Source organism: Dendrobates tinctorius, unplaced genomic scaffold (assembly GCF_039654945.1).
Source record: "Dendrobates tinctorius isolate UK_male_01 unplaced genomic scaffold, ASM3965494v1 ptg000017l, whole genome shotgun sequence".
NCBI lineage: Eukaryota > Metazoa > Chordata > Amphibia > Anura > Dendrobatidae > Dendrobates > Dendrobates tinctorius.
In genome coordinates this window covers 12016623-12042890 of record NW_027361685.1, presented here as the reverse complement: position 1 = coordinate 12042890, position 26268 = coordinate 12016623, and the positions used below count along the sequence as shown (strand labels likewise).

Here is a 26268-nt window from a genome sequence, read left to right as displayed (position 1 = left end):
CACATACAGGGACTGAATTCATTCTCTACATACAGATAATTATAGGCCGTGTGTATTTAGTCCTGTCTATTACCTGGAGATGTGAGGGGCTGGGGAACCTCCATTATGACGTTCTTGTAGAGGTCTCTGTGTCCTTCTAAATACTCCCACTCCTCCATGGAGAAATAGACAGCGACATCCTGACACCTTATAGGAACCTGACACATACAATGATACCGTCATCCCCCGATCCCTTCATAATGTTACTGTATAATGTCCCAGCATTCCCAGCAGTGTCACCTCTCCAGTCAGCAGCTCAATCATCTTGTAGATGAGTTCTAGAATCTTCTGGTCATTGATGTCCTCATGGATCAGAGGGTGAGGTGGAGGCCCTGTGATTGGGCTCAGGGGTCTTCCCCATCCCTCAGACACAGGGTCCTGACAGCGATCACTAGAGGTCTTCTTCACCACTGTGTAATCCTGGTTATGGAGAGACACATTAATAAATCTCACTCCAGACATTTCCAGAGTCCTCACCTCTCCAGTTCTGTCCATCTGTTATTCCCATAGATAAGAATGATGTAATGTGACGTCATCAGAATCTCTCACCTCTCCAGTGAGACGGAAGAGGATCTCTAGGGTGAGGTGTAACATCCTCTCCGCCATCTTGTCTCTGTCCATATCCATCCTTGATGGGTAAATCAGGAAAATTCTCTTCTGTAGAAGATCTTCACTGAGAGGATCCGATATTGTAGAGACCTGAATGAGAAGAAGATGATCTGATGTAACATCATAAGAATCCTGTGTAATAATACAATTACTGGAGATAATAAGGGAAACATATGAGGAGATTTATTATCTTACAGTGTTTAGTTTTCTTCCCTGACATCTACTAATAAAACCTATATATTTAGGCCACAGACAACAAGCAGTTTCCTCCTCGGAGTCGGCAGCTGAACACGTTCCTCATAGACTCATCTTCCATAACGCTAATTCTCGTCTCATTACCGACACTGGAATCGGCATTAGTAATACTGCAGGAGAGATTCATTACACGCGACATGAGAAATAACTCCTTCATGATGAGGACGACATCTTCATCTTCTACTGCGGCTCTAGAGACAGATTTGGCCAGAGTCGGTCACTGCCTCCATCCCCACCGGCCGTCTATATGAAGGTTTCCCGTCTTCCCCGCACTGGAATCTTCTATCTATATGTAATATATGGGTACTACTTTCCATACAGACCTACGCATTGGAAGCGCCCTGTCTCCCCCTTTTCTTTTTACAACCCCAAGAACACAGTCCCAACCGTGAAGCCTAGTGGGGGAAACATCACACTTTGGGGGGGCTTTTCTGTAAAGGGGACAGGACAACTGCAACGTATTGAAGAAAGGATGGATGGGGTCATGTATCGGGAGATTTTGGCTAACAACCTCCTTCTCTCAGTAACAGCATTGAAGATGGGTGGAGGCTGGGTCTTCGAACAGAACAACGACCCGAAACACAGAGACAGGGAAACTAAGGAAAGAATAACACAGGGACCGAAAGGGTTAATACGACTCACAGGAGGAACCGGCCCAGAAAGCAGAAGGTCCAGGAGCGTCTGCCACATATATGGCTGCCCTGTGCACACAGGACCTGTGATGAGGTCACAGGAGGGGAGGAGTCAGGGGTCACATGATCAGGGGCCTTAGTGTGTGCAGGACTCTGCTGTGCTGGTTGTCATGGTGCTGGATGAGGGGAAGTTTCTGTGTGGAGTCAGGAGGGGTTTACAGGGTGGATGTAGCAGAGCCGTGTGTGTACGAGGTGTACGGAGCGGAGCCGTGTGTACGAGGTGTACAGAGCGGAGCCGTGTGTGTACGCGGTGTACGGAGCGGAGCCGCGTGTGTACGAGGTGTACGGAGCGGAGCCGAGTGTGTACGAGGTGTACGGAGCGGAGCCATGTGTGTACGAGGTGTACGGAGCGAAGCCGCGTGTGCACAAGGTGTACGGAGTGGAGCTGCGTGTGCACAAGGTGTACGGAGTGGAGCTGCGTGTGTACAAGGTGTACGGAGTGGAGCCGCGTCTGTATGAGGTGTACGGAGCGGAGCCGTGTGTGTACGAGGTGTACGGAGCGAAGCCGCGTGTGCACAAGTGTACGGAGTGGAGCTCCGTGTGTACAAGGTGTACGGAGTGGAGCCGCGTCTGTATGAGGTGTACGGAGCGGAGCCGTGTGTGTACGAGGTGTACGGAGTGGAGCCGTGTGTGTACGAGATGTACCGAGCAGAGCTGTGTGTGTACGAGGTGTACGGAGCGGAGCCGCGTGTGTACGAGGTGTACGGAGCGGAGCCGCGTGTGTACGAGGTGTACGGAGCGGAGCCGTGTATGTACGAGGTGTACGGAGCGAAGCCGCGTGTGCACAAGGTGTACGGAGCGGAGCTGCGTGTGCACAAGGTGTACGGAGTGGAGCTGCGTGTGTACAAGGTGTACGGAGTGGAGCCGCGTCTGTATGAGGTGTACGGAGCGGAGCCGTGTAAGTACGAGGTGTACGGAGTGGAGCCGTGTGTGTACGAGATGTACGGAGCGGAGCCGAGTGTGTACGAGGTGTACGGAGCGGAGCCGTGTATGTACGAGGTGTACGGAGCGAAGCCGCGTGTGCACAAGGTGTACGGAGCGGAGCTGCGTGTGCACAAGGTGTACGGAGTGGAGCTGCGTGTGTACAAGGTGTACGGAGTGGAGCCGCGTCTGTATGAGGTGTACGGAGCGGAGCCGTGTAAGTACGAGGTGTACGGAGTGGAGCCGTGTGTGTACGAGATGTACCGAGCAGAGCTGTGTGTGTACGAGGTGTACTCCCAGCTTCGGTCGCAGACGTCTCTGTGTATGCTGTATACACCCGTATACCCCAGCTTCGGTCTCAGACCCTTGTGTACACTGTATTAACCCATATACCCCCAGCTCCAGTCGGAGACGCCTCTGTGTATGCTGTATACACCCGTATACCCCAGCTTCGGTCTCAGACCCGTGTGTACACTGTATACACCCATATACCCCCAGCTTCGGTCACAGACCCCTCTGTGTATGCTGTATACACCCGTATAACCCCAGCTTCGGTCGCAGACCACTCTGTGTATGCTGTATACCCACAGCTTCAGTCTCAGACCCCTATTTGTATGCTGTATACACCCGTATACCCCCAGCTTCGGTCACAGACCCCTCTGTGTACGCTGTATACCCCCAGCTTCAGTCGCAGACGTCTCAGTGTACCCTTTATACACCCGTATACCCCCAGCTTCAGTGTCAGACCTCTCAGTGTACGCTGTATACACCTGTATACCCCCAGCTTCAGTTGCAGACCCCTCTGTATGCTGTATACACCTGTATTCACCCAGCTTCGGTCGCAGACCCCTCAGTGTGCTCTTTATACACCCGTATACCCCCAGCTTCGGTCGCAGACGCCTCTGTGTACACTGTATACACCCGTATACCCCCAGCTTCCGTCACAGACCCCGCGTCTCTCACACTGTGTACACCCGTATACCCCCAGCTTCAGTCTCAGACCCCTGTGTGTATGCTGTATACAACTGTATACCCCCAGCTTCTGTCACAGACCCCTCTGCGAACTCTGTATACACCCGTATACCACCAACTTCGGTCGCAGACCACTCTGTACGCTGTATACACCTGTATACCCCCAGCTTCGGTCACAGACCCCTGTGTTCACTGTATACACCTGTAAATCCCCAGCTTGGGTCGCAGACTCCTGTATACACTGTATACACCCGTATACCCCCAGGTTCGGTCGCATACCCCTGTATACGCTGTATACACCTGTATACCCCCAGCTTCGGTCACAGACCCGTGTTCACTGTATACACCTGTAAATCCCCAGCTTGGGTCGCAGACTCCTGTGTACACTGTATACACCCGTATACCCCCAGGTTCGATCGCATACCCCTGTGTACGCTGTATACACCTGTATACCCCCAGCTTTGGTCACAGACCCCCCTGTGTGTGCTGTATACACCCGTATACCCCCAGCTTCAGTCGCAGACCCCTCTGTGTACGCTGTATACACCCGTATACCCCCAGCTTCAGTCGCAGACCCCTCTGTGTACGCTGTATGCACCCGTATACCCCCAGCTTCGGTCATAGACCCCTCCGTGTATGCTGTATACACCCGTATATCCCCAGCTTCGGTCGCAGACACCTCTGTGTACGCTGTATGTACCTGTATACTCCTAGCTTCGGTTGCAGACTCGGTCACAGACCCCTGTGTACGCTGTATACACCTGTATACCCCCAGCTTTGGTCACAGACCCCCTGTGTACGCTGTATACACCCGTATACCCCCAACTTCGGTCGCAGACCCCTGTGTACGCTGTATACACTCGTATACCCCCAGCTTCGGTCGCAGACCCCTGTGTACTCTGTATACACCCGTATACCCCCAGCTTCGGTCGCAGTCCCCTGTGTATGCTGTATACATCCGTATACCCCCAGCTTTGGTCGCAGATCCCTGTGTACTCTGTATACACCCGTATACCCCCAGCTTCAGTCGCAAACCCCTGTGTATGCTGTATACACCCGTATAACCCCAGCTTTGGTCACAGACCCCTCTGTGTATGCTGTATACACCCGTATACCCCCAGCTTCGGTCACAGACCCCTCTGTGTATGCTGTATACACCCGTATACCGCCAGCTTCGGTCACAGACCCCTCTGTGTATGCTGTATACACCCGTATACCCCCAGCTTCGGTCACAGACCCTGCATCTCTCACACTGTAGAACTGACGTCGGACACACACGGTAAAACTGCGGTCGTCGGTCTCTCATCTCTCGCACTTATACTGATAACATAAGATGGAGTCAGACGAACCCTCCTACAAAACGTGAGAACAAAGTCATTACTACAGGACTGTGTGAGAAAGGGATTTATTCTACAGGAAACGCTGGGGCCACAAATGAGAATAACATAATGTTGTTCATCTTCTCTTTCACCATAGATATTGGCAGTGAGGGCGACTTCCACTTTGCCACAATGTGGATTTTAGTGGCCATACATAAGTAGTTTAGTAGCTTCTGAAAGCTTTCTGGAAGCCGGGAAGGCCTGGTTCCCAGTAAAAGGGTAGAAGGTTCCAGAACAACCGGTCCACCATACATCTGTGCTATCAGATGCTTCACCTTCTCCCAAAGCCCAGAAACCACAATACAAGACCACCAAATATGTCTCATGTCACCAGATATTCCACAGCCCCTAAAACAGTCTCCCGAGATTTTAGGAAAAATGCTGTGAGTTTTTTCCAGTACATAATAGACTCTGTGCAATAGTTTTAAGGAGGTCTCCACAAGGGAAGTCTGGTGACTACCTCTTGATAGGGTGTCATAGCTACGATACCATTCATCAATTGACTGTTCAAACCCCAGATCCTCCTCCCACTGCAACATATACTTCAATTTTTTATCATCTTGTGGAGAATTTATAGCATAGTAGATCAATGAGATCGTTCCCCTGCCCAAAGGGTCATTTAGACATTTATTTTCAAAACTCCTTGCCCTGAGAGTAGTACCGCTCGGGAGGATCTGCTTTGCAAAGTGGGAGATCTGGTTCAGTCGCATTACCTCCCTAACTGGAGGGTCAAATTTTTGAACAAATTCCTGTCTGTCAAGTAAGATATTAAATGGGGAACACAAATGTTTAAGTATATGAATACCTTTCAGCTTCCACCAAGAAAAAATTTGTGGCTCAAGGCCTGGCGGGAACATGGGGTTTTGTAATATAGCTGTCAGGGGAGAAGGGCTTGATTGTAAGTTATATTTAAACTGGACTTTCCTCCAAAGAAGAAACGAGTGGACTGTAAAAGGAGCCACATTCATTAACCCCCCGTGGAAGTTGGTCTGTGGTCCACATTAGGCCTGATAAAGAGAATGGTCTGGAGAGAAATGATTCCAGAATAACCCATCTCGGACTATTGGGATATGAACACGCACTTATTAATGGAGCAATCTGTGCCGACTTGTAATAAAGTGTAAAATTAGGGAGGGATAAACCCCCTTCTTTTCTATGACGGAACATAAGTTTTTGCACAATTCTGAGTTGTTTTCCGAGCCAAAGAAACTTAGACATCATGGAGTGTAAATGAGTGAACGTTCTGGCTGGTACCATAATTGGGAGGGACCTAAATAGATGTAAGAAGCGAGGCAGTGACACCATTTTTAATGCCTGTGTTCTGCCGGGCCAGGATAACTTTGAGGAAGCCCATCTATCCAGGTCCCTCTGGAAGTTTTGGATCAGTGGAGTGTAATTCCACCTAAACAGAGGTGACCTGTTGGCTGTTAAGTTGATACCCAGATATGTTAGATAATGTTCTTTGTGTATAAACCCAAAATGGGAGGCTATATTAGTTTGCTCTGTCTTAGGAAAATTTACAAATAATGCTTCGGGTTTATCAATGTTAATCTTTAACCCTGAGATCTTCTCAATTTCGTGAAGGAGGGAAGCAAGTGAGGGAGTGTAGTGTGGGGACTTATTAATGTTAGCAGGAGATCATCCGCAAAGAGGCTGACTTTATATTGGTCTCCCATATTCTCAGGGCCCAGGATATTCTGATCTCTCCTTATTGCTTCCGCAATGGGTTCCATTGTAAGTGCAGAAAGATCCGGAGATAGAGGACCGCCCTGCCTGGTACCCTCTGAATATTAATTGGAGGGTGATGTGGTGACGGGAGTTTTACATAACCGATAGGGCTATCATATAACAATTGGAGGAACTTTATAAGTTTAGGGGAGAATCCGACTTCCGATAGAACCGTAAAGAGATATGTCCAGGGCGCCGAATCGAAAGCCCTCTCAATATCTAATGCAAGCAGGAGAAGTCGCTTTCGCTGTAGGTTGTATGAATAATATTTAACGCTCTCCTAATATTATCTGGGGCCTGTCACGCTGGTATAAAACCAACCTGATCCCGATGGATGAGGTGAGGGAGGATTTTATTGGTCCTGTTAGTCACAATGGATGTAAAGATTTTGAAGTCAATGTATAAGAGGGATATAGGTCTATAATTTGTTGTGAGATGATCTTTCTTAGGATTAGGGATTACGGTTACATGCGCCATGTAGAACTCAGGGGGCAGCTGTGAGCCATTTAGTAGTGAATTACAGAGGTTTTTATATGTGGTGTCAGCACATCGCTGCATTTTTTATAATATATTGCTGTAAGACCATCCGGCCCCGGGGCCTTTCCTCTTTTTAGTTTTTTGAATGTTGAAACTATTTCCTCCTCAGAGATGTGTAAATGGAGTTGTTGTGCCGCGGACTCAGTCAGGTTAGGTAGATGTAGTGTGTGAAGGAATGACTCCAGTAGTGAGGGGGGTGATTGTGGGGGGAATACAAACTCTGGGGGTATTCATTATAAGTGCTATACATGACATCGGGGTGGGCTGAGGTCTGACCCTTAGGGTCTTTTATAGAGGAGATTATATGCAGTGACTCTCTCATTCTGAGCTTACGAGCGGCATCTTATTAGGCTTATTGGCATGGTGATAAAACGCGGCTTTACTCCAAGTTAGCGCCTCTCCGTTCTGGTGGTGAGAATGGCGTCTAATTGTCATTTCATATCTTGTATTTGTGTAGATAAGTATAGGGGTGAAGAGCGCTGATTGGCCAATTCTCACTCCTGCAGTTTCTCCTCCAGTCTGGGCTGTAATTCAGACCTTTCTTCTTCCTGTTGGCCGATAACTTATCACAGAACCGGGAATAGATTTTCTGTGCGCGAGTCACATTGCTCCAAGTGAGGCCTCCTCCGCTGTGTGAGTTTAGGGGAAATTTGTTATATCTTCTCTTATAGCGGTTACATTAGAGATTTGGGCATTTTAGCTCCTGGTGTGGAGTCGATAGCACAATCATATGCCGCCATATAGTAGACGGCCGGTAACTGGTGAGAATTCCCTCCTGTGTGGGGTCTATTTCCCTCCAGAGAAATCACACGTTACATTCCACACATAACACTGTGTAGAGAAGGCGGCGCGGGGTAATTGTGCCAGTAGTGAGGGGCGAAAAATGGCGGGAATGTCACTGACTGAGGAGAAGGCTCCATGGAGCGTCTTCACTCCGGAGATCATGTGACCCCTGACTCCTCCCCTCCTGTGACCTCATCACAGGTCCTGTGCACAGAGCAGCCATATATGTGGAGTGCGGCTCTGCAGGTTAGTGATGGGCAGTCCGGCTCTTCTGGCTCCTTTCCCCACTTTTCTCCCTCCTGTCCCTTCACTATAAAGCCTGGGCCTCATTATACAGCTGTACAGGGGTCTAGTGAAGGCTTTTTAGCCCTTTCCTCAGACTGTAGCTCCTGGGCACAGGCCCTCACTCCTGTCCCTTCACTATAAAGCCTGGGCCTCATTATACAGCTGTACAGGGGTCTAGTGAAGGCTTTTTAGCCCTTTCCTCAGACTGTAGCTCCTGGGCACAGGCCCTCACTCCTGTCCCTTTACTATAAAGCCTGGGCCTCATTATACAGCTGTACAGGGGTCTAGTGAAGGCTTTTTAGCCCTTTCCTCAGACTGTAGCTCCTGGGAACAGACCCTCAATCCTGTCCCTTCACTATAAAGCCTGAGTCTCATTATACAGCTGTACAGGGGTCTAGTGAAGGCTTTTTAGCCCTTTCCTCAGACTGTAGCTCCTGGGCACAGGCCCTCACTCCTGTCCCTTTACTATAAAACCTGGGCCTCATTATACAGCTGTACAGGGGTCTAGTGAAGGCTTTTTAGCCCTTTCCTCAGACTGTAGCTCCTGGGAACAGGCCCTCACTCCTGTCCCTTCACTATAAAGCCTGGGCCTCATTATACAGCTGTACAGGGGTCTAGTGAAGGCTTTTTAGCCCTTTCCTCAGACTGTAGCTCCTGGGAACAGACCCTCAATCCTGTCCCTTCACTATAAAGCCTGAGTCTCATTATACAGCTGTACAGGGGTCTAGTGAAGGCTTTTTAGCCCTTTCCTCAGACTGTAGCTCCTGGGCACAGGCCCTCACTCCTGTCCCTTTACTATAAAACCTGGGCCTCATTATACAGCTGTACAGGGGTCTAGTGAAGGCTTTTTAGCCCTTTCCTCAGACTGTAGCTCCTGGGCACAGGTCCTCACTTCTGTCCCTTCACTATAAAGCCTGGGCCTCATTATACAGCTGTACAGGGGTCTAGTGAAGGCTTTTTAGCCCTTTCCTCAGACTGTAGCTCCTGGGCACAGGTCCTCACTTCTGTCCCTTCACTATAAAGCCTGGGCCTCATTATACAGCTGTACAGGGGTCTAGTGAAGGCTTTTTAGCCCTTTCCTCAGACTGTAGCTCCTGGGCACAGGTCCTCACTCCTGTCCCTTCAATATAAAGCCTGAATCTCATTATACAGCTGTACAGGGGTCTAGTGAAGGCTTTTTAGCTCTTTCCTCAGACTGTAGCTCCTGGGAACAGGCCCTCACTCCTGTCCCTTCACTATAAAGCCTGGGCCTCATTATACAGCTGTACAGGGGTCTAGTGAAGGCTTTTTAGCCCTTTCCTCAGACTGTAGCTCCTGGGCACAGGTCCTCACGCCTGTCCCTTCACTATAAAGCCTGAGTCTCATTATACAGCTGTACAGGGGTCTAGTGAAGGCTTTTTAGCCCTTTCCTCAGACTGTAGCTCCTGGGAACAGGCCCTCACTCCTGTCCCTTCACTATAAAGCCTGGGCCTCATTATACAGCTGTACAGGGGTCTAGTGAAGGCTTTTTAGCCCTTTCCTCAGACTGTAGCTCCTGGGAACAGGCCCTCACTCCTGTCCCTTCACTATAAAGCCTGAGTCTCATTATACAGCTGTACAGGGGACTAGTGAAGGCTTTTTAGCCCTTTCCTCAGACTGTAGCTCCTGGGCACAGGTCATCACTCCTGTCCCTTCACTATAAAGCCTGGGCCTCATTATACAGCTGTACAGGGGTCTAGTGAAGGCTTTTTAGCCCTTTCCTCAGACTGTAGCTCCTGGGCACAGGTCCTCACTCCTGACCCCTCACTATAAAGCCTGGGCCTCATTATACAGCTGTACAGGGGTCTAGTGAAGGCTTTTTAGCCCTTTCCTCAGACTGTAGCTCCTGGGCACAGGTCCTCACTCCTGTCCCTTCACTATAAAGCCTGGGCCTCATTATACAGCTGTACAGGGATCTAGTGAAGGCTTTTTAGCCCTTTCCTCAGACTGTAGCTCCTGGGAACAGGCCCTCACTCCTGTCCCTTCACTATAAAGCCTGGGCCTCATTATACAGCTGTACAGGGGTCTAGTGAAGGCTTTTTAGCCCTTTCCTCAGACTGTAGCTCCTGGGCACAGGTCCTCACTCCTGTCCCTTCACTATAAAGCCTGGGCCTCATTATACAGCTGTACAGGGATCTAGTGAAGGCTTTTTAGCCCTTTCCTCAGACTGTAGCTCCTGGGCACAGATCCTCACTCCTGTCCCTTCATTATAAAGCCTGAGCCTCATTATACAGCTGTACAGGGGTCTAGTGAAGGCTTTTTAGCCCTTTCCTCAGACTGTAGCTCCTGGGATCAGGCCCTCACTCCTGTCCCTTCACTATAAAGCCTGGGCCTCATTATACAGCTGTACAGGGGTCTAGTGAAGGCTTTTTAGCCCTTTCCTCAGACTGTAGCTCCTGGGAACAGACCCTCACTCCTGTCCCTTCACTATAAAGCCTGAGTCTCATTATACAGCTGTACAGGGGACTAGTGAAGGCTTTTTAGCCCTTTCCTCAGACTGTAGCTCCTGGGCACAGGTCCTCACTCCTGTCCCTTCACTATAAAGCCTGAGTCTCATTATACAGCTGTACAGGGGTCTAGTGAAGGCTTTTTAGCCCTTTCCTCAGACTGTAGCTCCTGGGAACAGGCCCTCACTCCTGTCCCTTCACTATAAAGCCTGGGCCTCATTATACAGCTGTACAGGGGTCTAGTGAAGGCTTTTTAGCCCTTTCCTCAGACTGTATCTCCTGGGAACAGGCCCTCACTCCTGTCCCTTCACTATAAAGCCTGAGTCTCATTATACAGCTGTACAGGGGACTAGTGAAGGCTTTTTAGCCCTTTCCTCAGACTGTAGCTCCTGGGCACAGGTCCTCACTCCTGTCCCTTCACTATAAAGCCTGGGTCTCATTATACAGCTGTACAGGGATCTAGTGAAGGCTTTTTAGCCCTTTCCTCAGACTGTAGCTCCTGGGCACATGTCCTCACTCCTGTCCCTTCATTATAAAGCCTGGGCCTCATTATACAGCTGTACAGGGGTGTAGTGAAGGCTTTTTAGCCCTTTCCTCAGACTGTATCTCCTGGGAACAGGCCCTCACTCCTGTCCCTTCACTATAAAGCCTGGCCTCATTATACAGCTGTACAGGGGTCTAGTGAAGGCTTTTTAGTCCTTTCCTCAGACTGTAGTTCCGGGGAACAGGCCCTCACTCCTGTCTCTTCACTATAAAGCCTTGGCCTCGTTATACAGCTGTACAGGGGTCTAGTGAAGGCTTTTTAGCCCTTTCCTCAGACTGTCGCTCCTTGGAACAGGCCCTCACTCCTGTCCCTTCACTATAAAGCCTGGGCCTCATTATACAGCTGTACAGGGGTCTAGTGAAGGCTTTTTAGCCCTTTCCTCAGACTGAAGCTCCTGGGATCAGGCCCTCACTCCTGTCCCTTCACTATAAAGCCTGAGCCTCATTATACAGCTGTACAGGGGACTAGTGAAGGCTTTTTAGCCCTTTCCTCAGACTGTAGCTCCTGGGAACAGGCCCTCCTGTCCCTTCACTACAAAGCCTGGGCCTCATTATACAGCTGTACAGGGGTCTAGTGAAGGCTTTTTATCCCTTTCCTCAGACTGTAGCTCCTGGGATCAGGCCCTCACTCCTGTCCCTTCACTGTAAAGCCTGGGCCTCATTATACAGCTGTACAGGGGTCTAGTGAAGGCTTTTTAGCCCTTTCCTCAGACTGTAGCTCCTGGGAACAGGCCCTCACTCCTGTCCCTTCACCAAAAGCCTGAGTCTAATTATACAGCTGTACAGGGGACTAGTGAAGGCTTTTTAGCCCTTTCCTCAGACTGTAGCTCCTGGGCACAGGCCCTCTCTCCTGTCCCTTCACTATAAAGCCTGGGCCTCATTATACAGCTGTACAGGGGTCTAGTGAAGGCTTTTTAGCCCTTTCCTCAGACTGTAGCTCCTGGGCACAGGTCCTCACTCCTGTCCCTTCACTATAAAGCCTGGGCCTCATTATACAGCTGTACAGGGGTCTAGTGAAGGCTTTTTAGCCCTTTCCTCAGACTGTAGCTCCTGGGAACAGGCTCTCACACCTGACCCTTCACTATAAAGCCTGGGCCTCATTATACAGCTGTACAGGGGTCTAATGAAGGCTTTTTAGCCCTTTCCTCAGACTGTAGCTCCTGGGAACAGGCCCTCACTCCTGTCTCTTCACTATAAAGCCTGGGCCTCATTACACAGCTGTACAGGGGTCTAGTGAAGGCTTTTTATCCCTTTCCTCAGTCTGTAGCTCCTGGGAACAGGCCCTCACTCCTGTCACTTCACTTTAAAGCCTGTGCCTCATTATACAGCTGTACAGTGGTCTAGTGAAGGCTTTTTAGCACTTTCCTCAGACTGTAGCTCCTGGGAACAGGCCCTCACTCCTGTCCCTTCACTATAAAGCCTGGGCCTCATTATACAGCTGTACAGGGGTCTTGTGAAGGCTTTTTAGCCCTTTCCTCAGACTGAAGCTCCTGGGATCAGGCCCTCACTCCTGACCCTTCACTATAAAGCCTGGGCCTCATTATACAGCTGTACAGGGGTCTAGTGAAGGCTCTTTACTCTTTTCCTCAGACTGTAGCTCCTGGGAACAGGCCCTCACTCCTGTCCCTTCACTATAAAGCCTGGGCCTCATTATACAGCTGTACAGGGGTCTAGTGAAGGCTTTTTAGCCCTTTCCTCAGACTGAAGCTCCTGGGATCAGGCCCTCACTCCTGTCCCTTCACTATAAAGCCTGAGCCTCATTATACAGCTGTACAGGGGACTAGTGAAGGCATTTTAGCCCTTTCCTCAGATTGTAGCTCCTGGGAACAGGCCCTCACTCCTGTCCCTTCACTATAAAGCCTGGGCCTCATTATACAGCTGTACAGGGGTCTAGTGAAGGCTCTTTACTCCTTTCCTCAGACTGTAGCTCCTGGGATCAGGCCCTCACTCCTGTCCCTTCACTAAAAAGCCTGGGCCTCATTATACAGCTGTACAGGGGTCTAGTGAGGGCTTTTTAGCCCTTTCCTCAGACTGAAGCTCCTGGGATCAGGCCCTCACTCCTGTCCCTTCACAATAAAGCCTGGGCCTCATTATACAGCTGTACAGGGCTCTAGTGAAGGCTTTTTAGCCCTTTCCTCAGACTGTAGCTCCTGGGATCAGGCCCTCACTCCTGTCCCTTCACTATAAAGCCTGGGCCTCATTATACAGCTGTACAGGGGTCTAGTGAAGGCTTTTTAGCCCTTTCCTCAGACTGTAGCTCCTGGGCACAGGCCCTCACTCCTGACCCTTCACTATAAAGCCTGGGCCTCATTATACAGCTGTACAGGGGTCTAGTGAAGGCTTTTTAGCCCTTTCCTCAGACTGTAGCTCCTGGGCACAGGCCCTCACTCCTGTCCCTTCTCTATAAAGCCTGGGCCTCATTATACAGCTGTACAGGGGTCTAGTGAAGGCTTTTTAGCCCTTTCCTCAGACTGTAGCTCCTGGGAACAGGCCCTCACTCCTGTCCCTTCACTATAAAGCCTGAGTCTAATTATACAGCTGTACAGGGGACTAGTGAAGGCTTTTTAGCCCTTTCCTCAGACTGTAGCTCCTGGGCACAGGCCCTCACTCCTGTCCCTTCACTATAAAGCCTGGGCCTCATTATACAGCTGTACAGGGGTCTAGTGAAGGCTTTTTAGCCCTTTCCTCAGACTGTAGCTCCTGGGCACAGGTCCTCACTCCTGTCCCTTCACTATAAAGCCTGGGCCTCATTATACAGCTGTACAGGGGTCTAGTGAAGGCTTTTTAGCCCTTTCCTCAGACTGTAGCTCCTGGGAACAGGCTCTCACTCCTGACCCTTCACTATAAAGCCTGGGCCTCATTATACAGCTGTACAGGGGTCTAATGAAGGCTTTTTAGCCCTTTCCTCAGACTGTAGCTCCTGGGAACAGGCCCTCACTCCTGTCCCTTCACTATAAAGCCTGGCCTCATTATACAGCTGTACAGGGGTCTAGTGAAGGCTTTTTAGTACTTTCCTCAGACTGTAGTTCCGGGGAACAGGCCCTCACTCCTGTCTCTTCACTATAAAGCCTTGGCCTCGTTATACAGCTGTACAGGGGTCTAGTGAAGGCTTTTTAGCGCTTCCCTCAGACTGTAGCTCCTGGGCACAGGCCCTCACTCCTGTCCCTTCACTATAAAGCCTGGGCCTCATTACACAGCTGTACAGGGGTCTAGTGAAGGCTTTTTAGCCCTTTCCTCAGACTGAAGCTCCTGGGATCAGGCCCTCACTCCTGACCCTTCACTATAAAGCCTGGGCCTCATTATACAGCTGTACAGGGGTCTAGTGAAGGCTCTTTACTCCTTTCCTCAGACTGTAGCTCCTGGGATCAGTTCCTCACTCCTGTCCCTTCACTATAAAGCCTGGGCCTCATTATACAGCTGTACAGGGGTCTAGTGAAGGCTTTTTAGCCCTTTCCTCAGACTGTAGCTCCTGGGAACAGGCCCTCACTCATGTCCCTTCACTATAAAGCCTGGGCCTCATTATACAGCTGTACAGGGGTCTAGTGAAGGCTTTTTAGCCCTTTCCTCAGACTGAAGCTCCTGGGATCAGGCCCTCACTCCTGTCCCTTCACTATAAAGCCTGGGCCTCATTATTCAGCTGTACAGGGGACTAGTGAAGGCTTTTTAGCCCTTTCCTCAGATTGTAGCTCCTGGGAACAGGCCCTCACTCCTGTCCCTTCACTATAAAGCCTGGGCCTCATTATACAGCTGTACAGGGGTCTAGTGAAGGCTCTTTACTCCTTTCCTCAGACTGTAGCTCCTGGGATCAGGCCCTCACTCCTGTCCCTTCACTATAAAGCCCGAGCCTCATTATACAGCTGTACAGGGCTCTAGTGAAGGCTTTTTAGCCCTTTCCTCAGACTGTAGCTCCTGGGATCAGGCCCTCACTCCTGTCCCTTCACTATAAAGCCTGGGCCTCATTATACAGCTGTACAGGGGTCTAGTGAAGGCTTTTTAGCCCTTTCCTCAGACTGTAGCTCCTGGGCACAGGCCCTCACTCCTGACCCTTCACTATAAAGCCTGGGCCTCATTATACAGCTGTACAGGGGTCTAGTGAAGGCTTTTTAGCCCTTTCCTCAGACTGTAGCTCCTGGGAACAGGCCCTCATTCCTGTCCCTTCACTATAAAGCCTGGCCTCATTATACAGCTGTACAGGGGTCTAGTGAAGGCTTTTTAGTCCTTTCCTCAGACTGTAGCTCCTGGGAACAGGCCCTCACTCCTGTCCCTTCACTATAAAGCCTGGGCCTCATTATACAGCTGTGCAGGGGTCTAGTGAAGGCTTTTTAGCCCTTTCCTCAGACTGTAGCTCCTGGGAACAGGCCCTCACTCCTGTTCCTTCACTATAAAGCCTGGGCCTCATTATACAGCTGTACAGGGGTCTAGTGAGGGCTTTATAGCCCTTTCCTCAGACTGAAGCTCCTGGGATCAGGCCCTCACTCCTGTCCCTTCACTATAAAGCCTGAGCCTCATTATACAGCTGTACAGGGGTCTAGTGAAGGCTTTTTAGCCCTTTCCTCAGACTGTAGCTCCTGGGCACAGGCCCTCACTCCTGTCCCTTCACTATAAAGCCTGGGCCTCATTATACAGCTGTACAGGGGTCTAGTGAAGGCTTTTTAGCCCTTTCCTCAGACTGTAGCTCCTGGGCACAGGTCCTCACTCCTGTCCCTTCACTATAAAGCCTGGGCCTCATTATACAGCTGTACAGGGGTCTAGTGAAGGCTTTTTAGCCCTTTCCTCAGACTGTAGCTCCTGGGAACAGGCTCTCACTCCTGACCCTTCACTATAAAGCCTGGGCCTCATTATACAGCTGTACAGGGGTCTAATGAAGGCTTTTTAGCCCTTTCCTCAGACTGTAGCTCCTGGGAACAGGCCCTCACTCCTGTCCCTTCACTATAAAGCCTGGCCTCATTATACAGCTGTACAGGGGTCTAGTGAAGGCTTTTTAGTACTTTCCTCAGACTGTAGTTCCGGGGAACAGGCCCTCACTCCTGTCTCTTCACTATAAAGCCTTGGCCTCGTTATACAGCTGTACAGGGGTCTAGTGAAGGCTTTTTAGCCCTTCCCTCAGACTGTAGCTCCTGGGCACAGGCCCTCACTCCTGTCCCTTCACTATAAAGCCTGGGCCTCATTACACAGCTGTACAGGGGTCTAGTGAAGGCTTTTTAGCCCTTTCCTCAGTCTGTAACTCCTGGGAACAGGCCCTCACTCCTGTCACTTCACTTTAAAGAATGTGCCTCATTATACAGCTGTACAGTGGTCTAGTGAAGGCTTTTTAGCACTTTCCTCAGACTGTAGCTCCTGGGAACAGGCCCTCACTCCTGTCCCTTCACTATAAAGCCTGGGCCTCATTATACAGCTGTACAGGGGTCTAGTGAAGGCTTTTTAGCCCTTTCCTCAGACTGAAGCTCCTGGGATCAGGCCCTCACTCCTGACCCTTCACTATAAAGCCTGGGCCTCATTATACAGCTGTACAGGGGTCTAGTGAAGGCTCTTTACTCCTTTCCTCAGACTGTAGCTCCTGGGATCAGTTCCTCACTCCTGTCCCTTCACTATAAAGCCTGGGCCTCATTATACAGCTGTACAGGGGTCTAGTGAAGGCTTTTTAGCCCTTTCCTCAGACTGTAGCTCCTGGGAACAGGCCCTCACTCATGTCCCTTCACTATAAAGCCTGGGCCTCATTATACAGCTGTACAGGGGTCTAGTGAAGGCTTTTTAGCCCTTTCCTCAGACTGAAGCTCCTGGGATCAGGCCCTCACTCCTGTCCCTTCACTATAAAGCCTGGGCCTCATTATTCAGCTGTACAGGGGACTAGTGAAGGCTTTTTAGCCCTTTCCTCAGATTGTAGCTCCTGGGAACAGGCCCTCACTCCTGTCCCTTCACTATAAAGCCTGGGCCTCATTATACAGCTGTACAGGGGTCTAGTGAAGGCTCTTTACTCCTTTCCTCAGACTGTAGCTCCTGGGATCAGGCCCTCACTCCTGTCCCTTCACTATAAAGCCCGAGCCTCATTATACAGCTGTACAGGGCTCTAGTGAAGGCTTTTTAGCCCTTTCCTCAGACTGTAGCTCCTGGGATCAGGCCCTCACTCCTGTCCCTTCACTATAAAGCCTGGGCCTCATTATACAGCTGTACAGGGGTCTAGTGAAGGCTTTTTAGCCCTTTCCTCAGACTGTAGCTCCTGGGCACAGGCCCTCACTCCTGACCCTTCACTATAAAGCCTGGGCCTCATTATACAGCTGTACAGGGGTCTAGTGAAGGCTTTTTAGCCCTTTCCTCAGACTGTAGCTCCTGGGAACAGGCCCTCATTCCTGTCCCTTCACTATAAAGCCTGGCCTCATTATACAGCTGTACAGGGGTCTAGTGAAGGCTTTTTAGTCCTTTCCTCAGACTGTAGCTCCTGGGAACAGGCCCTCACTCCTGTCCCTTCACTATAAAGCCTGGGCCTCATTATACAGCTGTGCAGGGGTCTAGTGAAGGCTTTTTAGCCCTTTCCTCAGACTGTAGCTCCTGGGAACAGGCCCTCACTCCTGTTCCTTCACTATAAAGCCTGGGCCTCATTATACAGCTGTACAGGGGTCTAGTGAGGGCTTTATAGCCCTTTCCTCAGACTGAAGCTCCTGGGATCAGGCCCTCACTCCTGTCCCTTCACTATAAAGCCTGAGCCTCATTATACAGCTGTACAGGGGTCTAGTGAAGGCTTTTTAGCCCTTTCCTCAGACTGTAGCTCCTGGGATCAGGCCCTCACTCCTGTCCCTTCACTATAAAGCCTGGGCCTCATTATACAGCTGTACAGGGGTCAAGTGAAGGCTTTTTAGCCCTTTCCTCAGACTGTAGCTCCTGGGAACAGGCCCTCACTCCTGACCCTTCACTATAAAGCCTGGGCCTCATTATACAGCTGTACAGGGGTCTAGTGAAGGCTTTTTAGCCCTTTCCTCAGACTGTAGCTCCTGGGAACAGGCCCTCACTCCCGTCCCTTCACTATAAAGCCTGGCCTCATTATACAGCTGTACAGGGGTCTAGTGAAGGCTTTTTAGTCCTTTCTTCAGACTGTAGCTCCTGGGAACAGGCCCTCACTCCTGTCCCTTCACTATAAAGCCTGGCCTCATTATACAGCTGTACAGGGGTCTAGTGAAGGCTTTTTAGTCCTTTCCTCAGACTGTAGCTCCTGGGAACAGGCCCTCACTCCTGTCCCTTCACTATAAAGCCTGGGCCTCATTATACAGCTGTACAGGGGTGTAGTGAAGGCTTTTTAGCCCTTTCCTCAGACTGTAGCTCCTGGGAACAGGCCCTCACTCCTGTCCCTTCACTATAAAGCCTGGGCCTCATTATACAGCTGTACAGGGGTCTAGTGAAGGCTTTTTAGCCCTTTCCTCAGACTGTAGCTCCTGGTCACCATGTGATCTCACCATAACCCTAACAAGCTAATTAAGGTGTGAAACTTTGATCAAAATTATCTCAGTACACAAATCTCCAAGGGTGCCCAAAGTTTTGCATCGCCCCTTTTTCCTTTTTGCAATTATGAAATTTTAAAAAGTCCATATATATATATATATATATATATTTTTTTTTATTATTATTTTTGCCTAAAATACAAAGGCCATGTGTCATCTTAGAGGTTCGGCCTTTTAGAGATCATTTCATCTTCGTCTTACTGCTGCTCACAATAACGGTCATTTTGACCCGGGGCGCCCACACTTTTACATGCCGCTGTCAATGCTTCGTCCCGCTGGTGCTCAATATTTAATAGGGTCTTACTATTAAACGTAATGAAAAGTTCGGTGAATGTCTTTGAGCTGTTATTACAAGAGATGAGCGAATATCGTTGGAGAAGTTGTTATTGGCTAATATCACTTACCGAATAGCTGCATCGGGACCCCGGATCCCTGGAGCGCTCCCGATAATCAGCTGCATGTGTCGCCCTCCATGCAGGTGCTGTGACTATCACACAGCGCGACACATGCAGCTGATTATCGGGAGCGCTCCAGCACACTGAGTCCTGGACACACTGAGGGCCCTGATCATGTGACCCCTGACTCCTCCCCTCCTGTGACCTCATCACAGGTCCTGTGCACAGAGCAGCCATATATGTGGCAGACACTCCTGGATCTTCTGCTTTCTCAGCCGCTTCCTCCTGTGAGTCCTATTAACCCTTTCGCTCCCTGTATTCTCCTTTCTGACAGGATAATATCTGAATTCGGATAGTGTGACAGGAATTTAAGCAATGTGGAAGGAAAAAATGACAATTTTACTTTTTTCCTCATGAAAATGTGACTTTTGCCCCAAAATTGTCTGCGTAACAAATCCTTATTTCCCCACTGTAGTCTGTAGACTCCATATACAGATCCCTTAAGTGTGAAAAGAGCTGAATTCCCCACTTAAGTTATTGCATTTTGGAAATTGCCCCCCACTGGGAATTTATCTCCAGGTAAAGGCACAATTGTGTCTCCATGGGGGTTGTGCTCACAGCCCAACATCGTGTGGCCTCCAAAGAAATGCCACCCCGCACCATTACTGACCACTGCCAAACCGGTCATGCTGAAGGATGTTGCAGGCAGCAGATCGCTCTCCACGGCGTCTCCAGACTCTGTCACGTCTGTCACATGTGCTCAGTGTGAACCTGCTTCCATCTGTGAAGAGCACAGGGCGCCAGTGATGAATTTGCCAATCCTGGTGTTCTGTGGCAAATGCCAAGTGTCCTGTACGGTGTTGGGCTGTGAGCACAACCCCCATCTGTGAACGTCGGGCCCTCAGACCATCCTCATGGAGTCAGTTTCTAACCGTTTGTGCAGACATGCACATTTGTGGCCTGCTGAAGATCATTTTGCAGGGCTCTGGCAGTGCTCCTCCTGTTCCTCCTTGAACAAAGGTGGAGGTAGCGGTCCTGCTGCTGGGTTGTTGCCCTCATATGGCCCCCTCCACATCTCCTGGTGTACTGGCCTGTATCCTGGTAGCACCTCCAGCCTCTGGACACTACGCTGACAGACACAGTAAACCTTCTTGCCACAGCTCACATTGATGTGCCATCCTGGATGAGCTGCACTACCTGAGCCACTTGTGTGGGTTGTAGAGTCCGTCTCATGCTACCACAACTGTGAAAGCACAACCAACATTCAAAAGTGACCAAAACATCAGCCAGAAGCATTGGTACTGAGATGTGGTCTGTGGTCCCCACCTGCTGAACCACTCCTTTATTGAGGGTGTCTTGATAATTGCCAATAATTTCCATCTGTTGTCTATTCCATTTCCACAACAGCATGTGAAATTGATTGTCAATCAGTGTTGCTTCCTAAGTGGACAGTTTGATTTCACAGAAGTTTGATTTACTTGGAGTTATATTCTGTTGTTTAAGTGTTCCCTTTATTTTTTTGAGCAGTGTATATACACTCACTGGCCACTTTATTAGGTACACCATGCTAGTAAGGGGTTGGACCCCCTTTTGCCTTCAGAACTGCCTCAATTCTTCGTGGCAGAGATTCAACAAGGTGCTGGAAGCATTCCTCAGAGATTTTGGACCATATTGACATGATGGCATCACACAGTTGGCGCAGATTTGTCGGCTGCACATCCCTGATGCGAATCTCCCGTTCCACCACATCCCAAAGATGCTCTATTGGATTGAGATCTGGTGACTGAGGAGGCCATTTGAGTACAGTAAACTCATTGTCATGTTCAAGAAACCAATCTGAGATGATTCGAGCTTTATGACATGGCGCATTATCCTGCTGAAAGTAGCCATCAGATGTTGGGTACATTGTGGTCATAAAGGGATGGACATGGTCAGCAACAATACTCAGGTAGGCTGTGGCGTTGCAACGATGCTCAATTGGTACCAAGGGGCCCAAAGAGTGCCCAGAAAAAATTCCCCACACCATGACACCACCACCACCAGCCTGAACCGTTGATACAAGGCAGGATGGATCCATGCTTTCATGTTGTTTACGCCAAATTCTGACCCTACCATCCGAATGTCGCAGCAGAAATCGAGACTCATCAGACCAGGCAACGTTTTTCCAATCTTCTACTGTCCAATTTCGATGAGCTTGTGCAAATTGTAGCCTCAGTTTCCTGTTCTTAGCTGAGAGGAGTGGTACCCAGTGTGGTCTTCTGCTGCTGTAGCCCATCTGCCTCAAAGTTCGACGCACTGTGCGTTCAGAGATGCTCTTCTGCCTACCTTGGTTGTAACGGGTGGCAATTTGAGTCACTGTTGCCTTTCTATCAGCTCGAACCAGTCTGCCCATTCTCCTCTGACCTCTGGCATCAACATGGCATTTCCGGCCACAGAACTGCCGCTCACTGGATTTTTTTTCTTTTTCGGACCATTCTCTGTAAACCCTAGAGATGGTTGTGCGTGAAAATCCCAGTAGATCAGCAGTTTCTGAAATTCTCAGACCAGCCCTTCTGGCACCAACAATCATGCCATGTTCAAAGGCACTCAAATCACCTTTCTTCCCCATACTGATGCTCGGTTTGAACTGCAGGAGATTGTCTTGACCATGTCTACATGCCTAAATGCACTGAGTTGCCGCCATGTGATTGGCTGATTAGAAATTAAGTCGTAACACACAGTTGGACAGGTGTACCTAATAAAGTGGCCAGTGAGTGTAGATAGAGAGATTTTTTTTCTTTGCGTTGGAGGGTCCAATTCCAGCTATTGCTGTGGGATCTGTGATTTCTATCTACTCCACAGTGTACAGGATAATAGAGTATAATAAAGTAGTTATGGACGTGACGTAACTAACATTGTGCAGTGACTCTGCTTTCCATATAGTGATGGATATTTCTTGTTGCTGAAACTGTGATTTTTTTCCACTTTAAACCTTTTTTAAACCCCTCTGATCAGTGCGATCATACAACATACAAGCCTCTGATGGCTCCGGTGATGCCCTGTACTACTGTAGTGCCGTGTATCATCACTGCCTGTCAGTGTAATACTAACGGCCCCATACACATGAGATCAGAGTTGGCTGAACGGTCATTTGGCAGACGGCGATCTCTCCCGACTCCCCCATACACACAAATATTCCAGCTTTCCTGTGGTCTGTATGAGAGAGTCGCCTCCAGACTCCTCTAGAGGAGGATTATCTACAGGAAGAACAAACGGATTATCCTCTGAAATTCAGGATGCCAGATCCTTCTCTGCCCTGACATCATCTGTCGGGAGGCCCCCAAATACATTATATGGTCGGCCAAACCCCCCGAAATCAGTGCTTTCATGGAGCTTTAGTCTAATGTGTATGGGGGCGTTATAAGGTAACTTATTGGACGCTGCCTCTGGCCCGGCCTAATAGACCTTCATACATTGCAGCCCAGACCCCATTATTAGGCATGTAAGTATCGGAGTAACTAGGCCTCCCCATACTATCGAGTACTTGGAGGCGGGGGTCATTCAGCCAAACTCAGTCACACCTTCTTAGATGCCATGTTTGCTTTTCAGGGTTTTTGTTGAAGCCTCATCTGTGCCGTCCCTGCGGTGTACATCTATGTTCTGGGGCCCAAAAAGATTCATTTCTTTTTAATAAATGTTTAACATGTTAACAATTATAAAATGTGTCTTCTGCTTTTTGCTTATTTTTTTCTTCTTACAAGAATTGTTGGAGACAATTTTTCTTTAGAAACTTTTTAACCCCTTAACCCCCAAGGGTGGTTTGCACATTCATGACCGGGCTAATTTTTACAATTCTGACCACTGTCCCTTTATGAGGTAATAACTCTGGAATGCTTCCATGGATCCCGGTGATTCTGACACTGTTTTCTCGTGACATATTGTACTTCATGTTTGTGGTAAAATTTCATTCATATAACTTGTGTTTATTTGTGAAAAAAATGGAAATTTGGCGAAAATTTTGAAAATTTTGCAATTTTCCAACTTTGAATTTTTATGCCCTTAAATCACAGAAATACGGCACACAAAATACTTAATGAGTAACATTTCCCACATGTTTACTTTACATCAGCACTATTTGGGAATCAAAATTTTTTTTTGTTAGGAAGTTATAAGGGTTAAAAGCTGACCAGCCATTTCTCATTTTTACAACACCATTTTATTTTTACGGGCCACATCACATTTGAAGTCACTTTGATGGGTCTATATGATAGAAAATACCCAAAAGTGACACCATTCTAAAAACTGCACCCCTCAAGGTGCTCAAAACCACATTCAAGATGTTTATTAACCCTTCAGATGCTTCACAGGAATTTATTGAATATTTAAAAAAAATGAACATTTAACTTTTTTTCACAAAAAAACTACTTCAGGTCCAATTTTTTTATTTTACCAATGGTAACAGGAGAAATTGGACTGCAAAAGTTATTGTGCAATTTGTCCTGAGCACACTGATACCTGATATGTGGGGAGGAATCACTGTTTCGGCGCATGGCAGACCTCAGAAAGGAAGGACCGCCGTTTGACTTTTTCAATGCAAAATTGGCTGGAATTCAGATCGGACGCCATGTCACGTTTGGAGAGCCCCTGATGTACCTAAACAGTGGAAACCTCCCACAAGTGACCCCATTTTGGAAACTAGACCCCCCAAGGAACTTATCTAGATATGTGGTGAGCACTTTGAACCCCCAAGGGCTTCACAGATGTTTATAAAGTACAGCCGTACAATTAAAAAATCATTTTTCTCGTTCGCCTTATTGGGGGACACAGAGACCATGGGTGTATGCTGCTGCCACTAGGAGGCTGACACTATGCAAAAAAAGGTTAGCTCCTCCTCCGCAGTGTACACCCCACCGACCGGCAGGAATTTCCTCAGTTTAGCTTAGTGTCAGTAGGAGGTGGACACGGGTCCTTCATTGGACCCATATCTACCTCGATGTGCGTTGTTTCAGGTCTTAGGTGGAATACAGTGTAAACGGTCACAACTGTACTCCCACAAGAGACTATGAGTACGGCGTGTACTGTCACCCCGTATCCTCATAGTTCTCCGGGCGGACCATGGGCTCAGCACAGGACGTGCCAGCGAAGACGGATGGTCCTTGCCCCCTGCCTCCCACCCACTCTCCCACCAGAGCCTGTCGGTTGGACAAGGCGCAAAGACGGAATGGACAGACAGCGTGGGATATGGAAGGTACCTTTATTGGACCGGAAGAAGACACCACCACTCCCAGAGTCTCCACAAGGACGCCAAAGTAGCGCCGCAGGTTATCAGCGGCCGGCGCTTCCCAGTCGCCGCATCCCTTTTGGCCCCAGCTGCGGTGCCGGCTTTCTTCACCCCACCGCCGGTATTTTTGCGTAGGGTGGCGTCTGGGAGCAGGGCTAGGGCGGTATTCTTCTTAGGGGCGGGCGCGGCTGCGCCGCAGTTCTTCCGCGCCGCCCCGTGCTGACAGGCGGCCGCCGTCTCTAATTTAGCCTCCGGCTTCAATTTGGGCCTTCGCTCCCGTCGCTGCCACGCCCCCATCCGCTCTCCTAGGCCGTTGCCTTCCTAAGCCCTCCCACCACCTCTTCAGGCTTGTGCCTGGGAAGGGGGGGCGGGTTTTCCCTCTGGTGGAGGCGACTAGCTCCGCCCTTCTTCTTGCACAGAAACCGCGCTTTTACTTCCTCATGTCGGGCTGTCGCCATCTTTGCAGCCTGACAGCCGGAGACCAAAGCAGAGACCAGCGCTTCCTGTCGGTCCCTGGCCAGTTGCAGAAGCCTAATTCATCTCTTTCGGGGTCACCAGACCGTGAGTACTTCTGCATCTGCAGACTGACACCCTACTCTGCCTTTCTGTCCCCCAACCTTCTGGCAGTTCCGCAGGTTTTCATCTTCTCTTCCTTCACCATGTCTACTTCTAAGCCTGATCGTGGCCGTCCGCCAGTCCCCACGGGCACCCTAGTCCAGTTCTTCGCATGCTCCTCTTGCAATCGCAAACTTCCCTCAGGTCAGCCTACTCCCATCTGCCTGGACTGCAGCAATCCCGTTCAGCATGACCCCGTCCAGGAACCACCTATTGCGCCACGGGAAAGCGAACCACCCATTCCTGGCTGGGCCTCATCTCTTTCACAATCTGTGGCCGACCTCACCAGGGTCTCAGTCCCTAGTGGCCGTTCTTGACAAGTTGCCCCTGGACACTTTTGCAGGGTCCAGCAGGTCACAAGACGCTTCATCTGAGCCAGCTAGCAGAAGCCGCAAAAGGCCCAGGCAGGATCTCCGGCCGGAATCCTCTCCTGGCCCATCATCTGCACCTAGTCCTTCACAGCAGTCGCCCTCCCGTGCCTCCTCACCCGAGTCAGGTGAAGCGTTCTCGGATATGTCTTCTGAAGGGATTGTAGAGCTGGAATCTGGCTAGGACGCGGACATGAAAGTTACAGTACAGAACCTCATCGCGGCAATTAACCACACCTTCAAAATCTCTGACTCCCCTGCGAAATCTTCAGATCAGGAGGTTTCGTTCAGACGGGAGGAAACACCCTCCAGGGTATTTCCTTTTCATTCCGAGTTTGGAAAGATTTTTACAAGAGAAAGGGAAGATCCGACCAGACGCTTTCAAAGAGGAAAGCGTCTCGGCGTACTGTACCCGTTTGCTAAAGAGCTCATGGATAAACTTATTACCCTCACCCACAAAGCCCTCCATGGCTCAGCACCACCCTACATCTCCTCCCTTGTTTCAGTATACCACCCTACCCGCGCCCTCCGTTCTGCTGATGACCTGAGGTTAGTATCCTCAATAGTCAGAACCTCCCACTCCCGTCTCCAAGACTTTACACGTGCCGCGCCAATTCTTTGGAATGCACTTCCCAGGTCAATACGATTAGTCCCCAATCCCCACAATTTTAAGCGTGTCCTGAAAACGCATTTATTCAGACTGGCCTATCGCCTCAACACATTAACCTAACCTATCCCTGTGTGGCAGAGCCAAAAATTTTACCATAACCAGGTTCCCAGCATCATGTTCCCACATGCTTTATGCATCCATTAGCCCTCTGTGTCTGTACTGTTACACACTTAACATTATGGCTGGTCCATACAATCAGGGCAACTGTTACCACCCACCTTTCGTGTCTACCTCTTTCCTCATAGACTGTAAGCTTGCGAGC

The 26268-nt window shown here is 49.5% G+C and overlaps 2 protein-coding genes across 2 annotated transcripts in view; one reads left to right on the top strand and one right to left on the bottom strand.

The window, feature by feature from the left end:
- LOC141082342 (uncharacterized) overlaps positions 1 to 24811 on the bottom strand; it is a 32098-nt gene extending 7287 nt beyond the window's left edge. The window contains exons 1-2 of the mRNA XM_073566289.1: positions 24671 to 24811; positions 74 to 197 (exon numbers count right to left, since the gene is read on the bottom strand). Of these exons, the coding sequence (XP_073422390.1) occupies positions 74 to 197; positions 24671 to 24811 (265 nt within the window). The remainder of the gene's footprint in view (positions 1 to 73; positions 198 to 24670) is intronic.
- Positions 1 to 26268, top strand: part of LOC141082442 (uncharacterized) — a 138390-nt gene that overhangs the window by 73527 nt on the left and 38595 nt on the right. The window lies entirely within an intron of this gene.